This window comes from Eumetopias jubatus, unplaced genomic scaffold, assembly GCF_037043125.1.
Source record: "Eumetopias jubatus isolate StellerSeaLion01/CBP00866 unplaced genomic scaffold, mEumJub1_p1.0 scaffold_3, whole genome shotgun sequence".
NCBI lineage: Eukaryota > Metazoa > Chordata > Mammalia > Carnivora > Otariidae > Eumetopias > Eumetopias jubatus.
The window spans coordinates 110271119-110297587 of record NW_028274809.1 but is presented as its reverse complement, the minus strand read 5'-3'; the positions used below and the strand labels follow the sequence as shown (position 1 = coordinate 110297587).

Below are 26469 nucleotides of genomic sequence, written 5' to 3'. Positions count from 1 at the left end.
TGTCGGAAATTTGTTTCGAAAACCTATATGTTCTTAGACTTAAGAATTGTATTTAGGCGCACCTAGGTGACTCAGCTGGTTAACTGTCTGACTTTGGCTCGGGGTCCTGGGGTCAAGCCCCCCACATCAGGCTCCACACTCAGTGGGGAATCTGCTCCCTCTCCCTCTGCCTCTACCACTAGTCATGCACATGCGTGTGCTCTTTCTCTCTCTCACAAGTAAATAAGTAAAATTAAAAAAAAAAGAATTGTATTTAAATTATCGTTTTAATGTTAGGTTTTTCTAACTTTTTAAATGAATACCTTAAACGAAAGCATCATATCTACTTTTGCTCTTCTGAGTTCATTTTTTTTTAAAGATTATTGATTTATTTGAGAGAGCACAAGCACAAGCAAGGGAAAGAGCAGAGGAGGAGAGAGAAGCAGGCTCCCCGCTGAGCAGGGACCACAACGTGGGGCTTGATCCCAGGACCCCAAGATCATGACCTGAGCTGAAGGCAGAACCTTAACTGGCTGAGCCACCCAGGCGCCCCTTGAGTTCATTTTAGGTAGTTATCAGGCCCTGTGTTCATAGGAGTGGAAAAGCCACAATAGCCAAAGTCAGTCCTGTGTTCCATAGGCGTGGCTGTTACGTTTGATATCTGTTAGGGGAACCTCATGCCCAGATTCTCCTTAAGAAAATCTCACAAAGAAAGGGTCACTTTATCAACCCTGAAACTTAGTTGCAAGTGCCACTCTTATGTGTGCCTTGCCATTCATTAATATTAATTAATATTGGAAGCGTGTGACATGCTTTCTCCCTTAATGTCCTTACTAGTCAACGATGAATCTAGCCGAGAGGCTGAAGTCACTGCCAGGGAGCACATGGGTTCCAGCAGCTCCCTACAGTCCCGCGAAGAGAAGCAAGAGCCTGTTGTGGTAAGGCCCTATCCACAGGTGCAGATGTTGTCTACACACCATGCTGTTGCATCGGGCACACCCGTCACAGTGACAGCCCCACCAGCCCATCTGACGCCAGCAGTGCCACTCTCCTTTTCCGAGGGACTTATGAAGGTAATGGAGAGGTTTAAAATTTCACATTAAACCACAGCTAAAGACTGGCTAATCTTCCTGACAATTTCCACAAAGTCTTAGGCTGTATCCAGGATCTTAGTGTTTTCTTTTTGACCCATCAGTTCAGCTCTTCTCTGTCACTTAGAGCTCTGCTGTTCTGCAGTGCCTAGTCTTGTGCCGCTGGGCAGTTGGCATCACAGGATCTTTTCTAGTATCCGTTTTGACGTTGATATTATTCAAGTTATGGGCATGCTAACTCAGATTTTATCTTGGAGTGGCACTCTTCTCCAAGGTTTTGTTTTAAAGCTTGCTAATTCGGGGATATCTGAGAATATTGCCTTGTATATTACCACGTGGCTATGGTTCAGTTACTGGGAGTTTTGTTTACTTCCGCCCAAATGTGGGATGCAGCATTGTATAGAAGAAAGAATGTGGGCTGTGAGCCATGCAGATCTGGGCCTCAGTCCCAGTTCCAGTTTTTACTGTCTGCATGGCTTTGAGCAGGTGACATAGCCTTGCTTTGTATGTTTCCTCATCTGTAAAATGGAAATGCTGGTACTTCAGTGGAAAAGCTGTGATGCTAAGAGATAAAATATATAAGCCTTCTGGATCTTTCCTGGCACTCTCCAGGTTTCATTTGTGTACTTTTAACTATAGAATGAAATGCATCACTCGTAAAAAGCTATTGATATGTTTCGTGTGGTTTTCTGTTTGCAGCCGCCCCCGAAGCCCACCATGCCTAGCCGTCCCATTGCTCCTGCTCCACCTTCTACCTTGTCACTTCCCCCCAAGGTTCCAGGGCAGGTTACCGTTACCATGGAGAGTAGCATCCCTCAAGCTTCAGCCATTCCTGTGGCAACAATCAGTGGACAACAGGTTTTTTTCCTCTTAATTTGCTGATTTTCAAACTGAGATGCCAAACTGTTGATCATTATTTATTGAATGCCAGCAGTACATTAGGCACTGTACTAAATAAAAAATTGAATGGTCACTGATTTCTGGAAGGGGAAGATAGTAGGTTTGAGAGAGAAGGATATCTGCAGGAAGTAAAACCAACATGCACAGTGGTGTTTGTCATTTGGCCAGTATGTATCGAGCATCTGCTGTGTGTGAGGCACCACCTTCAGTGTGAGATACAAATCTAGATGAGACATTCTGTATCCTTGAGGTGCTCAGAGTCCAGTTGTGTGGGATTGAGAAAAGCCTCATGACAGTAGTGCATTTCTAGGATTTTCTCTGAGGAGAATGAATGTGTATCTCTTGGGCGCCTAGCAGGTTCCCTCGAGCAGCTCACCAGTCGTGAACACTTATTCATAGTCTCATGTTTTAAGATAAATTTTTTCCTGAAATTCTACTCCTACTCTGTAACATGTATATGATTTACTTAAATATTTTGAATTACTGAGAGTGAAAAAACCTGAATCTAAAACCTTTCCCGTCAAGTTTTCAAGAAAAAATCGGTAGTCCAAGAAGACACACTATGTTTTCTTTCTTCTGTCGTACTGCTGAGTATTCCCAGCAGTACTGGAACCCGCATCTGGGAAACACTGGCGTCAGGGTTGGGAGCATGTGAGGAAGGGACAGCTAAGTGGGGAGCTGAAGAACTCGTAGGGGAGTACCTGCTGGGTGCTAATGGACATTTACTTAGAAGTCCTGCATAGCCTAAAGGAATGCAGTGGCATGTAAAGAAAATAGGATAGGAAAAAATAAGCTTTTGGCCAAGGCAGAGAAAACAAGTGTGAAAAACTAATACTGAAGATGAGAGTGTCCCAAAGTGGACAGTCAAATATGTCCATCTATTAGAGTTCTAGCACCTAGCTAGGCTTGAGGCATTGAAGGGTCCTCACAGTCACCACATGCCTGCTGGCACAGGTCATCATGCAGTGTGTTGCGTAAAAAAAAAAGCGAAATGTCCTTTCCCTTGGGATACTCACTGTCTAAAAGGAATACCCCGACCCACATTTGGAGGCAACTGACCTCCTAGAAGCAATGGCTAAGCATCAGTGGCTAAAACCAAGCATGTGAAAATAACATTATATCCTGTTTCTTGCAGGGACATCCCAGTAACCTGCATCACATCATGACCACAAATGTACAGATGTCTATTATCCGCAGCAACGCTCCTGGGCCCCCTCTTCACATCGGAGCTTCTCATTTACCTCGAGGTAAAAACTGCACATTCTGTTCAAATTTTCAAAATGCTGTGGCAGATACATATTTGGTAAGAGAGTTCTGTTACCGTTAAAAAATATATCTAGACTCATCTTATTAAAGTTACAGGACAACAGAAATAAACTTAGAACAATACACATTTTAAGTATGATCTAGTATATGCGAATTATAGTTGCATTTCAACAAGTGTGTGTATGCTTGTGTGTGTAAACGTAAAGCAATTCAAATTTTTAGTATGATCTAAAGATTGTCCTTTGTAATGAGGGACTCCTCAAAGCTGTGATAGTCCAAAATGGTCCTTGTTGTTAATAAGAAAGTCAGAAATACAAATACTGACTATTCTTAAAGTTTAGTGATGGTGGTTACTCGAGTAACGTAGCCATAAGATGAATTTATTCTTACAATTAAGTTCTAATAGGTTGTCATGTATTAAATTTAATGATTTTTTTCAACTACTTGATCAGAAATTGTAGCCTTCTATTGACGAGTGTTAAATCATTGTTGGCAAAATCAGGCTCACAAGTACAAAACCAGGTTACTTGGTCATAACATAATTCAGTGGTTCTCAGAGTGAAGTTCATAGACTGCAAGGGGGTCTGTGTTAGGTCAAAACTACTTTCGTGAAAATACTAAGATTTCATTTGCCGGTCATACCGTGTTGATGTTCGCGCTGACGATACAAAGGCAGTGGTGGTTCAAGTGAACCCTCACTGGTGGTTACGCTGCTGGAGCCTTGGCCCAAATGAAGGTGGTGGCACCACGCTCTGCTATTGAGTGTGTGCTTCTCTTCTACATACTTGTAGTGAAAAAAAAAAAAAAACAACAGCCAATTTCATTTAAGAATGTCCTTGAAAAAAAGCAATACAGGTTGTTAATCTTATCAAATCACAACCCTTGAGTGCACATTTTCCTAATTTCCTGTGTGAGGGAAGGGAAATATACATACAGCATCTCTGCTAAATTACTGACTTACTGAGGTTTAGAAACGGTTCACACTATTTTCCTAGGGCATATAATTGGAACCATGCAAATTACGAGCCCCTAAGCCATACTAATGAAAACAATTTTTTTCCAGGAGCAGCTGCTGCTGCTGTGATGTCCAGTTCTAAAGTAACCACAGTCCTGAGGCCAACTTCCCAGTTGCCAAATGCTGCTACAGCTCAGCCAGCAGTACAGCACATCATTCACCAACCAATCCAGGCACGTCAGGTTGTGGGTAGTCATTCGCAAGTACTAGGTGCCTGCTCTGAGTTCTTGACTCTGCTAGAGCCTGGGAGAGTCCTTTGACCTCGAGTGACTTTTGATCTAGTTGCCAAGAGGCGGCCGGGAAAGTTGAGTTATATACACTGTGATGTGATCAGCCATCGGGATTTAGAGGAGCTGTGGTAAGGGAAGCTTTCGCTGGGATGGGTGTGGTAACAGGGATTCAGAGAAGTGGAGAGGCAGCGAAAGGGAGCAATACCGTGAATGGTGGTGAGGAAGACGGTGGTGGTTACGTACAGTGTTAGTAGAGGCGAGCCAGAACTGAGAGTTTTTTGTTCAGATCAGGATTTATGAGCCCCTGCATATTTTGTGCATGTTATTATGCACGTGTGCATGCTTTTCAAGGAAGACGGTCTGTACCTTTCAACTTTTTTCCAAGGAAATCTGTGAGCGCAGTACTACTGAGGTATAGTGTGTTATGAGGTGACATTGTGATGTCTCTAAATTCAGAGCTCTAAGATACAGAGTATAAATTTGATTTTGTACACAACAGAGAGCCACTAAATTTTTTGAACACAGTAACATACGATCAAAGAAATATCCTTGAAAGATTAATGAGCTGAATCACAGACAGGAGATGAAAATTCAAATACTTTTGGGGGCCAGACTGGTAATGTATGTGGAACAGCAGGATTTAAGACAATAAGGAAGGGTGCCGAGTGGGACACAAGATAGTACATGTCCAGCGTAGAGTTTTCAATTTAAAACAAAATAAGAGACCTTGCTGGCTAATAAAACACATTTGGAGGCTCATTAGGCCCCTGGAGCATAAATGGTATATAGAAAGGATTAGAGAAAGAACCAGGACAAGGAGTTCACTAAAGATAGTGTGACGATCCTACTGTGAGACAACGAGCTGTAACAGCAGGCACAACAGGTAAAGGTCTGGAGGTGAGAGGTAGATCCAGAATGGGCGGCATTTGCGAATTTAACTGTGTAGATCAGGGTCAAGAAAGGGACTACTCAGAGGAGAGCTCAGATGATGGAAAGAATCGATGGTGGACAAGCATGTGAAGCCCAGGGTGGAAAACTCGTTTGTCTGGTGAAGATTTTACACACACATGTAGTATAGGGCAAGGTACAGGAAGTACTTCCATGTGAAAACAGCCAGAGAGCCTCTGGGCACCCTGAATCTTCCACAGGCAAGTGCTCTTTTCATGTGTTTGCTAGCTTAGAGGGACTGAGAGCCAGGAGTTCCATCCGACGGCTGAGATCACCCTGTGGAAAGCACTTGGTTGTCTGGTAGTGTAAAATGTCTACACCAGAACCAGCAAATCTGCGGGCACTCTAGATCTGAAGGGTTGGATCCCAACTCCTACTAATAGAACAAAATGTTTCATCCAGTCCTACTGGATGAAAGGAGGAATTTATATAGTCCATCCAGCCAAAATAGGGTATTTTTTGGTAATTCTGTCTCTTGGGTGTTAAAATTACCTATCTGAAAAGAGAATTTCTTAATCAGAATGGTGAGAATTTGCTTTCATTTGGACACAAACATGCTTGTTTGAAGGCCCAAGTTTCAAATTGTACTTTCAGTGATTGGCTTACTGTATTTTATTTTGCTTCTTGTTTTAAATGAAATATTTTTTCTTTTCTCTTGGTAGTCTCGTCCACCTGTGACCACCTCTAATACCATCCCTCCTGCTGTGGTAGCAACTGTCTCAGCCACCAGAGCTCAGTCTCCAGTCATTACTACAACTGCAGCACATGCTACTGATTCAGCACTTAGGTATATTTGGGGATTTGGAGATCAGGCCCTCCTCCTTTCCCTTTTTCCTTTCCTTTCATTTAACTCAGTAAATACTTAGCGCTTTTTATGAGCTGTGTAGTGTTCTAGATGCTGGAGATAAAGCCTGTCCTCATAGAGTTTCTGTGTTTAGGGGCTGGAGACATACAAATAAAAAAATGAAGTTTTTTAGATGGTGAAAAGTTGCTTTGGGGAAAAATTAGATAGGGTGGGATTTGGAGTGACAGGTTAGGCAGTACAGGCTTACTATTTCCTGTAAGGTGATCTGGGAGGACTGTTGTTAAGAACAGGTTGGAGCAGGGCGCCTGGGTGGCTCAGTTGGTTAAGCAACTGCCTTCGGCTCAGGTCATGATCCTGGAGTCCCGGGATCGAGTCCCACATCGGGCTTCCTGCTCGGTGAGGGGCCTGCTTCCCCACTCTCATGTACTCTTTCTCTCTCTCTCATTCTCACTCTCTCAAAAATAAATAATAAATAAATCTTTAAAAAAAAAAAGAATAGATTGGAGCAGAAAATTGAAAGATGTATTGAAATGAGCCATGTGGCTGTGTGGGATAAGAGCATTCTAAGCAGTGGGAACAATAAGTGTAAAGGCCCCAAGACAGGAGTGTGTTTGCCATAGTAAGAGGAAGCAAGAGGCTAATGGTAGGAGAGCGGCAAGAGATTATTTTAGGAGGTAACAGGGTCTCCAGATTCGGGCCTTCGGAAGCCCTCTACAGGTTTAGACTTTGCTGGGGTGCAACGGGAAGCCTTAGCAGAATTTTGAGCAGAGCAGCGTCATGGTCTGAAGCCTGGCTCCTGTGGAGAGGTAAAGCTGGAAATGGAGAGATGGTTTAGAAAGGTATGTAGGAATCCAGAAGAGATCATTGCTGGAGGTGGAAAGACATGGTTAGATTCAGAATAGAGTTTTGAAGTTGGTTGAGGATTTCAGAGGAATTACGTAGGGGCAGTGAGAGAACAAGAGGAGTCAGGATTCTGGCCCTGCTAGTTGGCCTATGTAGCTAGGAAGGTGGAGTTGCAGTAACTTGATATGAGGAACAGTGGGAGGAGTAGGTTTTGGGGAGGAATTCCAGACTAGTTTTGGGCATTGGAAGGTTGTGCTGACTTCTGAGCACCCAGGTAGAGATGATGAGATTGGTTAATAGTTTTGTAGTGACTATTATGTATTGTTTTGTTCTGAAACATGGTGTACCTTTTTAATCTGCAGCATGAAACTATATTTATGAACAGTTTTCTTGAATGTATCTTTATATGTTCATTCTATTCCATTTTAGTGAGGGGGCACCCAGTTACGTATTTGTTGGATCTTTTTTGCACAACTTCCTTATCTAAGCTTTAATTTTTTCCCTTTTGATTCTACTTAATTTTCTCACAGTCTTCTCTGTTTCTTACTGAGTTTCCAGCATTGTCTGTCATGCTCTACTTTTAGTTTTGCCTTCACTCCTGATGCAGCTGGATATTTTCTTCTCTTTCTCTCTTGAGCTATGCTTATTTATTGAGCTATGCCTGTCTCCTGTTGTCTTATCATTTTGTCCAATGAGCTCTTCCATCTTTGCTTTGTGTTTTCATTTCGTGGAAGGAGTTATTTCATTACCTTTCTTCATTCATGGTACAATTTTCATCTATTTAGTGAAAGCCTTTCTAGTGAAATTCCCGTTTTTCTGTCCACCATTTTTCTTGTAGCATCATGAAATAGATCTTGTGCTGGTTGCTTTCTGAGTACTCATCTTTCAGTGGAGTTGAACTTACTCTGCATCAGCTATTTGTAATTGGTTCTTGTAGGCTGGGCTGTGTACTGGATTAGGGGAAATTTTCCTAACGACTCAGGATACTCTGTTCGTGTTTTCTTTGTTGTACTTCTCACCTGCCAGTGAAAATAGACTGCTCCAGATGGCAATTTCTCTTTTCCTCGGGTCTCACCACATGCTGGGGTCTTTTTTTTTTTTTGGTTTATTTGTTTGTTTGTTTAAAGTAAGCTCTGTGCCCAACATGGGGCTTGAACTCATGACCCTGAGATCGAGAATCACACGCTCTACCCACTGAGCCTTCCAGGCACCCCTCACCACATGCTGTTTTTCACATGGCGCTTATCCGTGTGTGTGGTTCTTAGTTCAGCCCTACGTCGTTGATTATTGGATATTGGAACTGGTACGTGTCCAGGTCCTGCTTCACTGACAGCTCCTACTGTTACAAACACAAGTTTTTGGTTTTCTGTGTCAGAGTGCGCTCCTCACTTTGGAGAATTATATTTAACTGGATTTGTCCCTTAACTTGTAGCTGCAGAGATCCTGTGTGCATTGACTCCTGTGTCCCTGTTTGGGTATCACTGCCCTTGGCAGTTCTGCTACCTCCTCTGTGGTTTGAGGTTTCAGGTGTCTCTTAATGTTGCCAAAGATGGAGACTGCATTCCTTTTTGTTTTGTTACTGTTCTCTGAGAGGAGGAGAAAATCCCACACCAGCAGTCTCTGCCTGCAATACTTCTTGTCCTCACTCTAAAGAAGTCAAACAAAGATCCAGCTCAACACTGGAGGATGGTCACAGGTTCACTCATTGTAAATTAACTGCATATTTTCTCTGTCAAGTTTCTAAATTGGGTCTCTATCCCTAGAGCAGTCTTTGAGACCATTAAAGAAAATCTCATCACTAGGAGAAAGGGTATATTGATTAAGACAACAGACGTGGGAGCACTTTCTAGCTGACTGACCCTGCTTAATCTCTGATCTTTTTTGTGTAGGGGTGAGTTGCCACTGTGGACTCAGGGTGTTTTATTTACTCAGTGTATTTTAATGAAAATCCTTTTTTTTCCCAGTTGCCCCAAATTTGGCTAGTGAGAACCCCTTCAGACTGGTTTGAGTGTCATTTTGATAACTCCTCTTGGACTTTGAGTACTTTCTACTTTTTGATACATGGTAAATGAGGCCGTTTTTTATTTTTCTGCCTCCCTAGTCTTGAAATCAGCCATTTCTCCAACAGTTCTTGGTTCTTTTTAGTGGAGAATGGTAATTAGAACCCAAGATCTGGGAGCTAAGGGTATACATTGCTCCCGGGGTATCGTTGCTTTTGGCTCTTTCTGTGGACGGAAGTAATCGATGTAGTAAATACAGTCATGTCTTCATACTGATACTTCCAAATGAAATTTAACGTTAATAGGTTTTTTTTTCTTCAGTTTTATATTTGTACATCTTTTCTCTTACACTGCAAACCTTGTGTCAAGACATTAACATAACTACTTGGTTTTTTGGTCCATAATGTAAAAAAAAAAAAGTTTCAAAGTAACAATTCAGAGTCCCAAGTTCACGTCTTAAATCAACCCCTTATTTTCTGTAGATTAACAATAAGACTGAGTGTGAAGTTTAAGACTTCCTCCCCGTTCTTTCGTGTTCAAACTAGATCCCACAAAACGGAGTGAGAATATATTCAGAGGTCACTTGAAGTGATTGTTTTCTCTGTGAGATATGTAGTAACATTTTCTGTTATTTAATTTACATTCACATATTTCCAAAATAAAAATATACAAAAAGGTATACAGTGAAGAGTATCACTCTCCTCTCTGTCCCTCAGATATAGCATCCTGGGGCGCGCCTGGGTGGCTCAGTCGGTTAAGTGTCTGCCTTCGGCTCAGGTCATGATCCCGGGGTCCTGGGATCCAGTCCCATGGTGGGCTCCCTGCTCAGTGGGGAGTCTTCTTCTCCCTCATCCTCTTCTTCTCCCCCTGCTTGTGCTTGCTCTCTGGCTCTCTCTCTCAAATAAAAATTTTAAAGAAAAAAAAAGACGTAACTTTCAAAGAAAATACAGCATATTGTATTTATATATACTGTTTTTTACCTTTATTTTTCTCTTAATATATTCTGGAGATGATCCAAGTCAGTACATAGAGATATCTTATTTATTCTCTTTATTTTTAGCTGTTGTACCCCAGCTTACGGACGTACTGATGGACATTTCAGCGTGTGCTGTTGCATATTTGTGATGGTATACTTTCAAGATCTGTGGAAGTGGGAGTGCTAAGCCAAAGAGTAAATGCCTCAATTTCCTCACCTAGAAATGGCAATAATAGGGGTGCCTGGGTGGCTCAGTCAGTTGAGTGTCTAACTCTTGATTTTGGCTCAGGTCATGATCTCACAGTCCTAGGATCAAGCCCTATGTCGGGCTCCACATTCAACAGGGAGTCTGCTTGAGGATACTCCCTCTCCCTCTGCTCCTCCCCGTCTCATGCACGTGTTTTCTCTCTCTCTCTCTCTCAAATAAATAAATCTATGGGGGAAAAAAGAAAATGGCAATAATACTACCTACCTCACAGGTCATTATAAGGAGTGCTTATATTAATATATGTAAAGGAATTAAAATATGCCTAACATGTAATGTACCTTATTGACATGTTTGTAGTTTTTTTTTTTTCATTAAGAGTAAATGAAAGTCAGAGACTACCATGTACTATAGTCTGTGCTTTTAAAAGCACTTAAACACGTATTTAAATACTTAACATAAATATTGTTTTCTGGCTTTTTTTTTTTTTTATGACCCAGACCTTTTAAATATGAGTATGTTTCAGGTGAATTGAGGAGACCCTTTCCTGGTGATTTGAATATTGACATTATTCTTTGTTATGAGACTTCAAAATTATTTTTATAATTAAGTTCATCTGTCCTAAATTTTGTCATTATTTTAATTATATATACATATATCTCTCTGGTTTTCATCATAAATGCTGGGAGCCAGTGTCTTACATGGCACTGTGCTTAGCGTAGTATGTTGTCAACTATTAAAACTCCAGTCTCCAAAATGGATTTTTATCTGTTAAAGCCACAGAGACATCCTGATAGTTGCAGTGACGATTCTTTTATGCAGGTGGTCTATGTCAGCAAATATCATTCTTCTCATGTTATTCTAAAGTCACCTTTCAGGAGGGTGTGAAAGCCATACAGGGAAGAAGCCAGGCTGCAAAACAAGATCCTAATTATTATTCACTGACTGGACCAGTGGTGTTCAGAATCCTGTTACTTTGAGCAAGGTCTGCGTCTCCACTTGCCACATCAAGAGTAATATCCTCAGGCTGATTCCGCAGGGATTGTACCAAACACCTGACCCTACAGCATGCATTTGACCTCCCATGACAACTGGTGTAATGGTCATCTTCAGTAATTTCAGGATCCACAGAGGTACTTGAACTGTCAGTGATGTAGTGGAGGTCCTGGTCAGAATTGGCCTACCACGTACCGGCTAAGTTAGTAGTCATCTTACCAGTGTGCTGCTGCCCTGCCGGTGATGATAAGGCTAACTGTGGAATAGCCACAGGGCTTGTATTTTTCTTCTTTGTGTTTCTGGATGTAACTTTTGGGCTATGTTATTCATAATAAAAAGTGGATTCTACCATAATGTGGATAGAGAATGAAACCTAAACAAAATCTCAAAGTGGTCATTTAAATTACCAGAGAACATCCATTCCTCGTTCCCAGCCTTTTAAAAATGACTAGTGTTAGAGGCATACTAGAAAGGCTTAAAAAGAATGACCCCAGGACTTTTTAGGATTATCCAGGTTTTTAGGATTTACAATCCTGATTTACAATTAGGATTTCTAGGTTTTTTTCTGGCTTGAGAACATGAGAGTCACTTAAGGAAATCTTTTGGGGTCCTTTACATTTTGGGTGAACATAGGGAATGGGCCTGGGGAAATGGCTCATCCTGGAAAGCATAAAGATCCAGTCTCCAGTAGTAGGCTTTCTCCTCAGTGAGTTCCACCAAGTTCCATAGTTGTATCCATGGCCAGTTTTTCAGCTTTCCTTTGAACTCAAATGATAAAGCATTTAGCTGTCTTTCTTCAGAGAGAAAACCATCCTTCATTCAATTTAAACACTTTATTCACAGATATCCTGTCCTGTTGTTTTTTTTTTTTTAAGATTTTATTTATTTATTTGAGAGAGAATGAGAGATAGCACGAGAGGGAAGAGGGTCAGAGGGAGAAGCAGACTCCTTGCTGAGCAGGGAGCCCGATGCGGGACTCGATCCCGGGACTCCAGGATCATGACCTGAGCTGAAGGCAGTCGCTTAACCAACTGAGCCACCCAGGCGCCCTGTCCTGTCTGTTTTTAAAGCATTTTGAGAGAGGATGCTTATGATGAAACCATTGCTTAGTTTAGAAACGTGCGGCCCCAATCAAGTTTTTACCCTTACAAGTTCAGCTTATTCACTTCTTTTTAATTTGTGTTCACATGGTTTCAAAATATAAAAGCATAAAAAGATGAGTAGGGTGTGTCACTCTCTCCTCTGTTCTTCCCTTTTACCTTTTTTAAGTTACCTGGTAATATCTAACTGATGTCCTTCCAGTGTTAATATAGTCAGGTTCAAATACAGTTCTTATTTTTATCCTTTTTACCCCAAATTAACTCCTATATTCTCTTTACTTTCTTTAAATATAACAACATGTATTGAAAGTTTCCCGTTTCATTACTTAGACAGCCTCGTTTTTCTCTTAGTACCAGCACAGTGATCCATTGTGTGTGTGAATGGATTTGAGATTGTTTCTCGTACTTGACTATCATAAGTAATATTGCATTGAATAACCTTATACTTCAGTCATTATCTCTGTGTGCAAGAATACCTGTAGGATAGGGCGCCTGGGTGGCTCAGATGATTGAGCGTCTGCCTTCAGCTCAGGTCATGATCCCAGTGTCCTGGGATCGGGTCCCTCATCGGGCTCCCTGCTCCTTGGGAGCCTGCTTCTCCCTCTGCTTCTCTCTCTCTTTCTCTCTCTGTGTCTCTCATGAATAAATAAATAAAAAAAATCTTTTAAAAAAAAAAGAATACCTGTAGGACAGATTCCCAAAAGTAATCAGAAGGTATATGCAGTTATAATTTCAGTACCTACTAATTGCCTTTCTTAGGGTTTGTACCAGTTAGCACTCCCTCCAGAATGTTGAGAAGTGCCTATTTCCTTGTAGCTTGAACAACATTATGCTGTCCATTTTGGGGGTTTTTGCCAGTCTGATAGGTGAACAGTGATATCTCCGTGTATTTTAAATTGTATTTCTCTTCCTATGAGTGGGAGTGAGCATCATTTCTTTGTTAAAGAGCCATTTGTGTTTTCCTTTTAGTGAACTGGCTATGTATATCCTTTGCTTGTTTTTTATTGGGCTGTTTTTCTCACTGACTGCAAGGAGCTCCTAGTATAGTAAGAAGATTACACTTCCATTTATGAGTCTTTTGACCATGCTTACAGTGTGTTTGTGTGTTTTGCTATGTAGGTTTGCTTATTTGTTCACAGAGTAAAATTTTTGATCTTCTGTAGCTTTTGGATTTTGAAAGCTTTTAGTAGTTAAAGAGCTCTCATCCATTCTGAGGTTATAAAAGAATCCTTCTGTCTTTTCTTCATGTACTTTTTAATTTGCTGTAAAATCTTTGATCCTCTTCTGATTTATCCTGGCGTAGTAATGCATGAAGCATGGATCCAATTTTATTTTTTTCAAAGGGCTACATAGTCTTCCCAACATCATTTATTAAATAGTCCATTCATCCCCCTCTGACTTGAGACGCCAACTTTGTTATAATGTCAAGTTTTCTTGCCACTGCTGCAGTTTCAGTAGCTTGCTGCCAGTTAATTTGACATGGTTTCTGTGTTGATATCCCTTTTAATCATTAGACAATCATAACTAACTTTTGAAGGAATCATATGGTAAGGAATGATAGGAAATTGAGAGCGGGTTAGTGCTTTGGGGGCAGTGGGGTGCACTACTGTTACTCAGTGTTGTCTGTAATCCTCCCTCGTAATGTGAAAACCTTAGTGTGTATCTCCAGCTTTGTCCACAGAGTGAAGTGTATTGATTATAATAATGCTTACTCAAGATTGTCCTAGAGTGTTGGTTAACTACATTGAGAGTGCTGAAAATGACTAAGGATTAATTGATTCAGTTCATGGTGCATATTGATACCTTTGGAAATAGGTTTATGGGACTTACAGAAGAGAAACTTGACAGACCATTTACTTCATTGGTTCACCTGTGGATGTCACAGACCTAAAAATACAGCCATATGATGATGGTCTAGTATAAGATAGTAAATGGCCTGAACTGCCTGCATTGTGTTTAGAGACAAGTGAGAAATCATGTCTTTTCTATCTTTTTCAGTCGGCCAACTTTGTCTATCCAGCATCCACCATCTGCAGCAATTAGTATTCAGCGTCCTGCGCAGTCACGGGATGTAACCACAAGAATCACACTGCCATCTCATCCTGCATTGGGGACGCCAAAGCAACAACTTCATACCATGGCGCAGGTAAAACCAGAGGTCAGCCCGTCTTTGGAGGCTGTGGGTTAAAACCAGATTTGTGCAAAACTTGCCGAGAACCTAGTAATATTGAAGGCAGTGATTGCTTTTAAACTGGGTGGAGGGGCGCCTGGGTGGCTTAATTGTTAAGCGTCTGCCTTCAGCTCAGGTCATGATCCCAGGGTCCTGGGATCGAGCCCCGCCTCGGGCTCCCTGCTCGGCGGGAAGCCTGCTTCTCCCTCTCCCACTCCCCCTGTTTGTGTTCCCTCTCTCGCTCTCTTTCTGTCAAATAAATAAAATCTTTAAAATAAATAAACTGGATGGAGGGGGAAATGTTCTTGTTTATAACTGTGTCATGGGATATCTCCCCTCCCTCCCCCTCCAGAAAACTATCTTCAGTACTGGCACACCAGTGGCTGCAGCAACCGTAGCACCTATTCTGGCAACCAACACCATTCCTTCAGCTACCACGGCCGGTAAGTTTGCAGCCCTGCTTTTCCTCCTAAGGAGGTGTGAGGCATGAGTGGTAAGTTAATTTTTCATTTCTCAGCTTCAGTCAGAGAAAAAGAATAGGGTGAATTCTCTTTTCCCAAGAGCTTTCCTCGGGTATTTGAGAATCTAGTGTGGGTAGAGAGGCCACTGTTGAAGACTTTTTTTCTCCAATTTCAGGATCTGTGTCACACACACAAGCTCCCACGAGTACAATTGTTACCATGACAATGCCCTCACATTCATCCCATGCTACCGCTGTGACCACCTCAAACATCCCAGTTGGTAAGTGTCCTGCAGCCTTCACACAGAGCTTAAAAGGGATTTTTCAGCCCCTCTGATGAGGTCTTCATATTGAGGGCTAGTATTGGGTGTTTTTTTTTTTTAATTATTGTTGATTTTCAAAGCAACACTGAATTCGATTTTTGTATATTTGTCATACAGACTTGATGTTGACTGTAGTGGGGAAAAGAGGGTAATAATCTTTGAGAGCTGAAAGTAAATTTTATTTTAACACAACCTTGACTCCTCATTCATCAGATTTTACCTCTCCTGTGTGTGCCTTTTAAAGAAATAAGTTAACTTCATTGACATAGTTAGATGAGATCCACAGAAAAAGGAAGAAGCAAGGATCTGGAATGAAGAGAACTTGTACACTGATGGATTGTTCAGGAAAACTCTCTGGGCAGTGCACAGCAGGAAGGGTGATACCTCGGGTTGATTACCCTCAGTTCTCATCTGACTGCTACCCCAAGATACTTCACGAACATCCTAAAATTTCTTCTAGGCTTTGTTTATTCCCCTTTTAAATATATGCTTTGAATATTTTTAAAAAATCTTTGAAAAGTTTCTGGCAGCCAAAGAGTCATAAAGAGCAGGGATTGACAACCTTTCTCTGTAGGGCCAGATAATAAATATTTTAGGCTTTGCAGGCGTCATAGGTCCATGTCACAACTGCTGAGCTGTGGATAACGTAAACAAATGAGTGTGGCTACATTTCAGCAGAACTTTTATGGACACAGAAATTTGGATTTCATATAATTCTCATGTGTCATGAAATGTTATTTTGATTTTCCCCCCCCGGCCATTCCAAAGTATGAACCCACATGTAGCTCACGGGCCATACAGAAACACATCGGGCAGGATTTGCCCACAGTTTGCCGACACCTGTCCTAGGGGCTGTGTCTCACTGTCACAGCTTCCAAAGCAGAGATTGGCTTCTGAGGCAGAGTGCTGCTTTCTTTAATTCACAAGCCCCGGGTTTAGTTTCTGGTATTAGCTTTGCCTTGGTTATATGACAATAAGCATGTCATCTTACTGTTTACTCCCAGAGACATGGGACAGCTGCCATATTTTTCATAAACTTTTAGAAGAGTGCTTTTTGTAAGATGACACACTGACATACTTAACTGTCAGAAATCTGGTGACCAGACACAGAAGTATGGCTTCCCCAACTGCTACGTCCCAGCACTGCGGTAGTTCCTTCCTTCCCATGTAAGACAGCTTCACATCTCTCTGCGCATACTTGGAGGACTTTTCTGGAATGGTAGTGGATCCCAGGAAACCCTTCCTCCTCCCTTAGATAACACAACCATGCCTATCCTTAAATTGGTACTAAGCCCCACGGTAGGCTTCTAGCAGTGAAAATACTGCTGCTGGCTCTTTCTCAGGCTACTGCTCACGGGGGCAACTTGGCATCAGAGAGAGCACACTTCTTTCTTCTGTGAGGTGAAGGTGGTTCATTCCCTCCTGTGAAAAGAAGAGTGGGGCGGAGGGTGGGAGTGTGTGTGTGATATTAGCATTGATGAACTTCTGTTGAAAAAGATTGTTGCTTGTTCCATAACTGTCACTTCACACCGTTTTCCAACTGTATCTAACAGTGTCATCAGTTATCCTGAGCACTGTAACAACAGAACCAGGCTTATTCTTGCCGTTTTTATAGTCGAGAGTCTCACTAGCGTATCTATAGCTAAAGAGAAAATTAGACCTATAAAAGAGGGCAGTGTACCCTACAGGGGCTCTCTGGTTTCATCTTGAATCATCTCTGTAAAGAATTATTTAGAGATTAGTTCTCATTTATGTCATTGTATCTTGCTGAGAGATCACACTGTGGAAGTAAGCTCAGAGTACCAGGAGACAGAAGTATGTGCATTCATTTGGCTAAGACTATCAACTTTTTACCTGCCTTAAGTTACAGTATTATATTCTGTATCTCCCAGCTCTTTTATCTTTGATTTTTAACCATTTGCTAAATTGTAGTTGTGAAAACCATCTGACAGAAGCGTCCAAACAGATTTAACATCCACCACTTAATGTGATAGATTTTATCTAAGTTCCATCAGGCTTATGCACTGGTTTTCTCTTCTTCTTTCATAGTAAGCCAGGTATTTCTTTGTTACATCACTATAGGATCCCTGTACAAAGGTACCTCAGTTGAGAAAGGATACCTGATATTAACCCTAGAGTATTGATTTTCAAGTGGGGATTTAGTGGGTATATTAAAATCACCTAAGCAGCTTTTTCCAAGTGACACTTCTTTTCTCCAAGTGAAGTTAAATACTGAATTCAACCATTTTTTAGTCAGGGGGGAAAAGCCTGATTAACCATAAGCATAGAGTATTTGCCTTTAATGAATGCTCATTTCCAATAGAATACCGTCTTTATTTTCTCCATGCTCTGGCCCACATATGACAGTGGTGTCGGAATTCTAAAAAGCGGAATCAGATGATCACAGCATTCAGAAAACAGGGATCATCTTTGGAGGTGGCATTATGTTCAACTTAACGATTTTTGCATTATATTTTTCCTTAAGTGTTTTTTTTTTTGATAACTGACAATGTGTGGTTTTTTTTAATTAGAAAAAAGGTACAGATATAAATTCATGGGCATGTGTATGGTTTACCAACAAGTAGTTAGCCACTTTGCCAATTGACAGCTGCATTCCTATTGGGAGCATTCTTTTCTCCTACCTTTTATTGGGCACAGTGGAAAAATAAGGCTTAGTTGCTTCCCACTCAGCTCCCCCTCTACTTAGTACTGACAGAAAATGTTTCACGGCAGCTTCTCTCTGCCAAGTCACCATCGGTGGTCGACTTGGGCATCCCAGCTGTCATCCTTCAGAAACTTCTCCAGCTGCCTCCCTCACGAAATAGCTGGGAATCCTGGTGGGCTTGTGCTGCTTACCTTTGTTATTCAGTGGACTGCACTTTAGGTAATATGGTGACGTCATCCTAGTCTCCAGTGTTTATGTGCCTGTCACTGGTGTAACTGGGGTCTTACACAGATGGTAGCTGTCCTTCTATATATCTAATGTAGGTTGCAGCTTTTCTTTCCAAATACTCCCTCCTAGAGTTAACAGACAGGTCTGTAAGAACACTAAAGTATGTACCAGTTCAGCTGTACCTTCTAAACAAAATTTGATTGCAAATGCTAAAGGAGAGCAAACTTTGAACCTCAGATTAGATTTGAAAACTCTATAGTCATTTTGATTTTGCTATAAAGTATTGTGCAAAATCATAAGACATTGAAAGGATTTTAGAAATAAAGTGATTATCTAAAGAAGGCCTTCCCATAGATGAGGAAACTGAGACTTAGAAATTAAAATGATTGATTCATTACTAATTAGCTATGGATGCTGCAGTAGAAGCTAAGGTCTTTGCCATGTTGGTATTCAAATTTTGTTGATTTTTTTTGGTGTTGTTAAAATGTTTTCTCCTTTTAAAAAAGGTCTCCAGGAAGACAGGTCAGGGAGAAAGGGCCTGATTGCTGGTATTTTTGTTAAAGTATTGATAGTGAACCCTGCTTTGGCAAGTAACAGTATGAACATATGAATGTATCAGTAGATTATTGGCTTGAAATAATTCAGTTGAATCTTATGTACTCATCTTTCTTTTTTTATTTTGATTAAAACTAAAGATCCAGGCTTCTTATTACTATTTGCGTTCTTAAGATTATTGCTGGCCAAAAATGTTTTGGCATGCCAATAAAAGCACATGAGAGGTAATATGATTGGATTTTGCATTTGTAGCTAAGGTGGTGCCTCAGCAGATTACACACACTTCTCCTCGGATCCAGCCTGATTACCCTGCAGAGAGGAGTAGCCTGATTCCCATTTCAGGTCATCGGGCCTCTCCAAATCCTGTGGCCATGGAAACCCGAAGTGATAATAGGTAGGAGGGAATACGCCAGTTACACTGCCCCATTGTGTCATTAATTGTTTTGAGTTTTCAATAACATAAAATGTCCGAGAAATACAGTATATATATACTTATTCTTATTTTCAGATTTTCTCCTGAAAATAATACAGTGTATAATTTATTTTTCATTTTATGAAAATGTGCTATGTTTATTTAGCCATTCTTTTGATGGGTATTCTACTGGTATCTACTTTTTCATTTAGTGTGTTTCTGTGTTTGATTTATTTTGAGCTGGTTTGAGAGTATGGTTGCAGCATCATGACCCTTTATCCCTAAGTACTTTCATTTTCATCCCGAAAGAACAAAGACCTTCTCGTAACCACAGTGCAGTTATCCAAAATGATTCTTTAGCCTTCCATTCCCTTTCATACAGTGACATTTTTGAAGAGTATAGATAGGCCAGTTGTTTTTGTAGAATACTCTTCAGCTTAGGCTTGTTAGGTTGTTTCCTCAAAGTCAGATTAGGTTATGCATTTTTAGAGCAAATAACATTTAGGTGATGCATTCTTCTCACCGTTACTACATCAGAGAGCTCATGCCACTCATTGTTAGCCATGTCAGCACTAACTACCTAGTAAGGGTGGTGTTTGCCACATTTTTCTATAAAGGTATATTTTTCTCTTTTTTTTAAATTTTAAAGATTTTATTTGAGAGAAAGAACGAGCAGGGGGAAGGGGAAGAGGGAGAATGAGAAACAGGCTCCCCACTGAACAGGGAGCTCAATGTGGGGCTCAATCCCAGGACCCTGGAATCATGACCCGAGCCAAAGGCAGATGCTTAACCAACTGAGCCACCCAGGTACCCCTATTTTTCTCCTTTGTAAAGCACTAATCTGTGTGAAAATACGTGGAGCCTTTAAATACCCTGTTTTTCAGTAAACTTTGACTCAGTGGCATTAGTATCTGTTGAGGATTCTTGGCCAAATCAGTTGATGGTTGCAGTATGATGGTTGCAAAATAGTGTCTTTTTCTATCATTTCTTCCACATTTATCAGTTGACATGTTTATGTAAATAAATTTTATCTATCCCCATTTATTTTGTTGCATATTTTATTTTTTTAAAATGAGCATGGACTCATGGATTTAGTTTATTCATTATTATAATTCATGATTGTCTTCTGTTTTGATGCTCAGATCATCTCTGGGAGCTTCTTCAGACCAGTTCCTGTGGGTTTTCCATATCCCATACAGTCTACTCCTTCCTTACTTCCCACCACAACAAAATATTCCAGGTTTCTCCTGAATATTGTTTGAGCCCTGGAAGCTACCATTTCTCCAGGGAGCCCTGATTCCTTTTCATCATTTAGAAACCAGAGCATTAGCTCTGTTTATTGCTATTTGATTGTCATTTCTTCCAGGCTCTTTTAGCTGACAGAAATAGGAAGTATGTGATGTCATAGACACTCTTTAGGGGAGCAGGGTTGGCTCAGTCAGTTAAGCATCTGACTCTTGGTTTCAGCTCAGGTCGTGATCTCAGAGTTGTGAGATTGAGCCCCTGCCGATCAAACTACATGCTGAGTGGGGTGCCTGCTTGAAATTCTCTTCCTCTCCCTTTGCCCCTACGCCAGCTTGCTCTCTCACTCTTTTGTAAAATAAATAAATCTTTAAAAAAAAAACAAAACTCTTTAGTACATGCTGATCCTTCTAGTTCAACCCCATTACCTTCCCCATTCCATATTTGTATCTCTTCTCTTCCAGTGAGAATCTGGTACAGTGCATATGAAGTAGTTTCAGAATTGGATCATTTTTAAATGTTCTTGTTTGAGTATTGTGTGTAGGAATGCTTATAGGTTTTAATATATTGGTCTTTCTGTGCATTCACCTTGCTGAACACACCTGTTAGCCCTAAAAGTTTGTAGATTCTCTTGGATTTCCTATGTAGGTTTTTATTTTGTCTACAAATAAGACAATTTTTTGAAGGATGAGGGATTTTTTTCATTTCCATTTTTCATACTTGTGTTTCTCTTGTTACCTGGAGCTTCTTCCAGTATGATGTTGAATAGAGCAGAGATAGTGAACAGTCTTATCTTATTCCTGACCTAAATGGGAATTCTTGGGAAATTTCAGAATAGATTTTGTAGATGCTGTTTTCGGATTGAGGAACAAAGATTTTTTCCATTCCTTTTTTTCAGTTATTTATATCAGTAAGTATTGAATGCTATCAAAATTTGGAGGGGGAAGTAATTTTTTTTTAATTCTAATATAGCTAACCTATAGTATTATGTTTCTTTTAAATATTTTTGCATATCTTTTGTGATATTTCAAATGATTGTTCTCTTAATTTTTTAAAGAGTCTAAAACATTCATAGAAATTTTGATATTCAATCATGCTTATCTTCCTGTGGTAAACCTTATTTGATCATAATATGTTTTGTTTTATACAGTATTTAATTCCATTTTATTTAGAAATTTTTGTGTTGATGTAGAGAATGAGATTTGTTTATAATCTTTTCTCCTATCCTCCCTATCTAGTTTTGGTGTCAAGGCTATGTTAAGTTTGATCTTGTTTCTTTTTTGGTTTCTCAATCAGTTTGTGTAAGTTTGGGATTATCTATTTTACTTGTATTTGATAAGATTTGCCAGTGTAAACTTAGAGTCTTTCAAGTGGAATTGAGCAGAGAAAACCTTTCATTACTGAGGATTTTTACATTGGTTTTCGTAATTGTTACTGTATGTTTTTATGTTTATGGATGTATTGGTAGTACCCATTTATTTTTACAAATATTACTCTCTCCAGGTGTGTGTCCTTTGATCTAACAGTTTATTTGGGACACAATTGGGGAAATGTTGGTATGGCATATAAGGGTATGAAGACAATCTGGGGGATAGGATCATTTGAAAGTGTAGAAGAAGATAGACCCGTTTTGGTTCATATTATCTGTCTTCTATCTGTAGACCGTCTGTTCCTGTTCAGTTCCAGTACTTTTTGCCAACATACCCACCTTCTGCATATCCACTGGCTGCACACACGTACACCCCAATCACCAGCTCCGTGTCCACCATCCGACAGTATCCAGGTATGAGCCCTGCTGTTAAGAGGACTTTTAATATTCCAGTTTTTGCAAGCAATGAGATCAAAATTGAGCAGTGGGTATTTGTAGTGTGGATTTAATTATTCCACCGTCAATCTTCAGGTTCACATAAGGCTAAAATCTGAAACTTTAAGGTTTTAGATCACATCTCTGTGATCTGTAAAAAGGTTGCCACTTATTAGTATATTTGTATGATTTTATCCCACCCTGAGGATAATTATGTTAACAATTTGTTATACCCTAAAATGGCAGTACAGTTAAAATGGTAAAAGCCATACTTTTATGGGGTTTCTATTGTTTTGTGGGTATCTGTTGTGTTTTTAGTATTAGTCCAGTTATGCTCAACACTCACCATCCTGACTTGTAAATAATGTTCTTTTTGCCAATCCAGAAAAAAAATACTTAATCCTCAGGGTTTGTGTTTTCTTTTCCTATGAGACCCTCAGCTCACTTTAGGCAAAAGAAAGCCAATTGTCCAGATTGTGGGCGTTGCTCTTCTGTGCGAAACAGGACTGCAGCCAGGGCTCCATGGAGCTGTTGAGCACTTGAAGGGGGACCTGGTGCAAATGAATAACTGATTTTTTTGTTTTACTTAATTAAAATTAGAGAAATTTTTAATATGTTTGGAACAACTTAGTGATATGAAACTACTGTTTCAAAATTATAGATTATATTGAATCAAAATACAAATAAAATATTTCTGATAAAAATTTATCTGATAAAAACTGAACTCAGTATCTGATTTGAAATGTGTTTTATTAGTAAAATATACCCTGAATTTTGAAAATAACATAATACGGAAAAGAGAATGTAAAGTATCTTACTATTAATTTTTATAATGATTATATTTTGAAATTTTAATATTTAGGATATATTGGGTTAAACAGGGTATATCATTAAAATTAATTTGGCATGCTTTTTACTTTATTAATATGGCTACTGGAAAATTTACAATTGCATGTATGACTTATATTTCCATTGGACAAACTTGGTCTAAAACGTCCAAATTCTAAGGTATTTAAATAGCTTTGGAAACAGGTTCCTCACTCACTGCATTGGGTTTTTTTGTCTTTGTTTTTGTTTTTCCATAAAACTTTCCCCCAAGGTTTATTTATTTATTTATTTATTTTAAAGATTTATTTACTTATTTGAGAGAGAGCATGCAAGGGGTAGGGGCATAGGGAGAGGGAGAGAGTCTCAAACAGACTCCGCACTGAGCGTGGAGCCAGACACGCGGTTTCTCACAACCCTGAGATCATGACCTGAGCCGAAACCAAGAGTCAGATGCTTAACCAACTATGCCACCCGGGCGCCCCTCTCCAAGGTTTATTTTAATGTGGGGAAGTAGCTGATGAACTGTTCTAAGTTTTTTGTCCTGTTTTGCTGTACATCAAAGTAATAACATCTTTTTAAAGGAAACTTATAACTGTTCTTTATTAACAGTCCTATAAATTATTTATTAAACCATGTTTAATTATGGTCAAAAGTAGGATGCAAAAAGTATGGTAGAACCATGTTGACAATTAAGTAAATTTCATGTATGTGTTACACTAATTGCTGAAAATTCTTAAGTCTCTTAGTAACAGCACTTCCTTCAGGTTCCTTCATCTACCTCCGCCAGTTGATACTTCTATAACAATGCAGTCATGTTGCCTTTCTGGGGTAGGTAACTCATGACCAATATGTATTTCTCTCAATGCTATCCAACTGAAAAGGACCTGCAGAGGCTCTCTTGAGCTAGAACAATCTATGCAGACACTATCATTTTAGATAAACATTTATTTGTAAAAATCCATTGTAAGAGCATTGTCAGAAGTATTGGGGATCCTGCCAGCCATCTGTTTCTCTACATTATTATTTTTTCAAGTGTCTTCTTTCAACACTACAGTAGTCCTGATGGATAGAAACACAGAAAAATGAGTAGTCCAGTTAACAGCAATTTATTTCTTCCAATACCAATACTGTCCCTTGTTGGTGCAGATGACCTGTGTTATTTCTGAGACATGGCATGGATGGACACAACTGAAGGAATGATTTGTTAATCAGCTTACAATGTCCTGTTTTCAAGTGGCTCCTTTTAAATGATATAAAAGCAGATGTTTTCAAATCAGGAAGAGGACAGGAAAATTTATATATAATGGGCCAAGTATGCGATTGTTGTAATACATAGTTTATGATAAATTAGACTAGTTGTTCATGGGCTCTGGTTACTTATAAAGATGGAATCTTGTTTGTTCATTAGGTATTAGATGTAGATATAAACATGTAATTATGAATATATATGCATAATTTTTATAGTTTGCAAGTAATCCCTCTCAGATTGCTCCTGAAATTTCACTTGCTTCAGAGATGTTTTCCACTTCATTCATTTATTTATTCATGCATTTATTCTTTTTTTAAGATTTTATTTATTTATTAGAGAGCACGAGCAAAGGGAAGGGCAGAGGGAGAAGGCAGAAGCAGACTCTCTGCTGAGAGGGAGCCGACACATAATGCGAGGCTCGATCCCAGGACCCTGGGATCATGACCTGAGCCCAAAGCAGATACTTAACTGACTGAGCCACCCAGGTGCCCTCATTCATGCATTTATTAATTTCATACTTACTGAAACCCTGTTATTGTATGTAAGGTCCTATGTTAGGCTCTATTTGTTTTTTGTTTTGTTTTTTGGGTTTTTTTAAAGATTTTATTTATTTTACAGAGATAGAGCAAACACAAGCAGGCAGAGCAGCAGGCAGAGGGAGAGGGAGAAGCAGGCTCTCTGCCGAGCAGGGAGCTAGACATGGAGCTCAATCCCAGGACCCCCGGGATCATGACCTGAGCCAAAGGCAGCCACTTAACCGACTGAGCCACCCAGGTGCCCCTGTTAGGCTCTATTTGTACAGTTGACTCTTAAAACTGTTCACTTTGAACAAACTTAGAGCCTCATAGGGAGATAAGACATGAAGAGCTCTTACTAGAGAGAAAGTGCCAAGTTCCAATAAAAGAAACTTGAACAAAGCCAGCCTACTTCTGAGCTAAAAGGTTATTTCTACTTGAGAGGGTAGGATTAGAGGTCAGGAGTGATTTCCTAAAGGAAGTGACATTTGGAAAGCCTCTTAGAATGCCCAGGACAGAACCACAGGGCAGCATTGGGGGAAAGCACTTTTCTGTGTGTGAATAAAGTATTAACACAGAATATGCACTCAGAATAGAGTGGTTTGGTTTTGGCAGAAATGTAGTGTGAGTGAGGATGCAGCACATGGAATGAGATGGATCTTGAAAGGCTTGGGGTGGTGACTAGACTGAATGTTCAATCAGGTGCCCATAACTGTTACTGAACAGAAACAAAGGTTCATTCACTTCTCAGGAAGAAACTAATAGCTTTGTTGGGTTGATTCTTTTTCTTTTTCTCTTTCTTTTACAAGGGAAGAATTGCAGTATAGCAGTAACTATGAATTTACATGTACTAACATTTTGCTATATTTTTCTCATTGATAATAATAATTTACCTTTTTAAACCACTATATGGTTTATAAAATTTAAATTACATCATTGTTTCCCCTTTTTTTAATTGAGATATCATTAACATGAAATACTAGTTTCAGGTGGATAACGTAATGATTCGATATTTGTGTATATCATGAAATGATCACCATAATAAGTCTAGTTAACATCCATTACCCCAGATAATTACAAATTGTTTTTTCTTGTGATGAAAACTTAGAGATCTGTCTTCTTAGCAACTTTGAGATACCCAATATAGTATTATTAAACATGGTCACCATGCTGTACAGTACATCCCCAAGTCTTATTTATTTTATAACTGGCAGTTTGTACCTTTGATCCCCTTCATCCATATCTCCCATCCCCCATTCCGTTTCTGTCAACCACCAGTCTGTTCTTTGTATCTATGAACTTGGTTTGTTTATGTTTGTTTTTAAATTCCACATATCAGTGAGATCATATGGGTGTTTTTCTGTCCTTGCTGGCTTATTTCATTTAGCATAATACCCTCAGGGTCCATCCATGTTGTCTTAGGTGGCAAGATTTAATTCTTTTTTAAGGCTAAGTAATACTCTCCCGTGTGTGTGTGTGTGTGTGTGTGTGTGTGTGTGTGTGTAGATATAAATGTCACATTTTCTCTGTCCCTTTATCCATCAGTGGACCCTTAGGGTTGTTTCCATATCTTTGTTATTATAAGTAACATTTCAGTGCATATGGGGTGCATATATCTTTTTCTGGATTGTTTTGATGACTGAGAAGAAACATCATTTGTATTT

General features: G+C 39.8%; 1 protein-coding gene across 10 annotated transcripts in view; it reads left to right on the top strand.

Annotated features, from left to right (window-relative positions):
- Positions 1-26469, top strand: part of SAP130 (Sin3A associated protein 130) — an 82447-nt gene that overhangs the window by 9807 nt on the left and 46171 nt on the right. For 7 of the 10 annotated variants that reach the window (XM_028101339.2, XM_028101342.2, XM_028101341.2 and 4 more), the window contains 10 exons: positions 817-1052; positions 1770-1928; positions 3106-3217; positions 4300-4424; positions 6092-6216; positions 14353-14500; positions 14877-14967; positions 15161-15265; positions 19008-19149; positions 22071-22192. In XM_028101339.2, coding sequence (XP_027957140.1) covers positions 817-1052; positions 1770-1928; positions 3106-3217; positions 4300-4424; positions 6092-6216; positions 14353-14500; positions 14877-14967; positions 15161-15265; positions 19008-19149; positions 22071-22192 — 1365 coding nt within the window. The remainder of the gene's footprint in view (positions 1-816; positions 1053-1769; positions 1929-3105; positions 3218-4299; positions 4425-6091; positions 6217-14352; positions 14501-14876; positions 14968-15160; positions 15266-19007; positions 19150-22070; positions 22193-26469) is intronic. The other 3 variants (XM_028101338.2, XM_028101345.2, XM_028101343.2) reach the window with 3 other exon arrangements.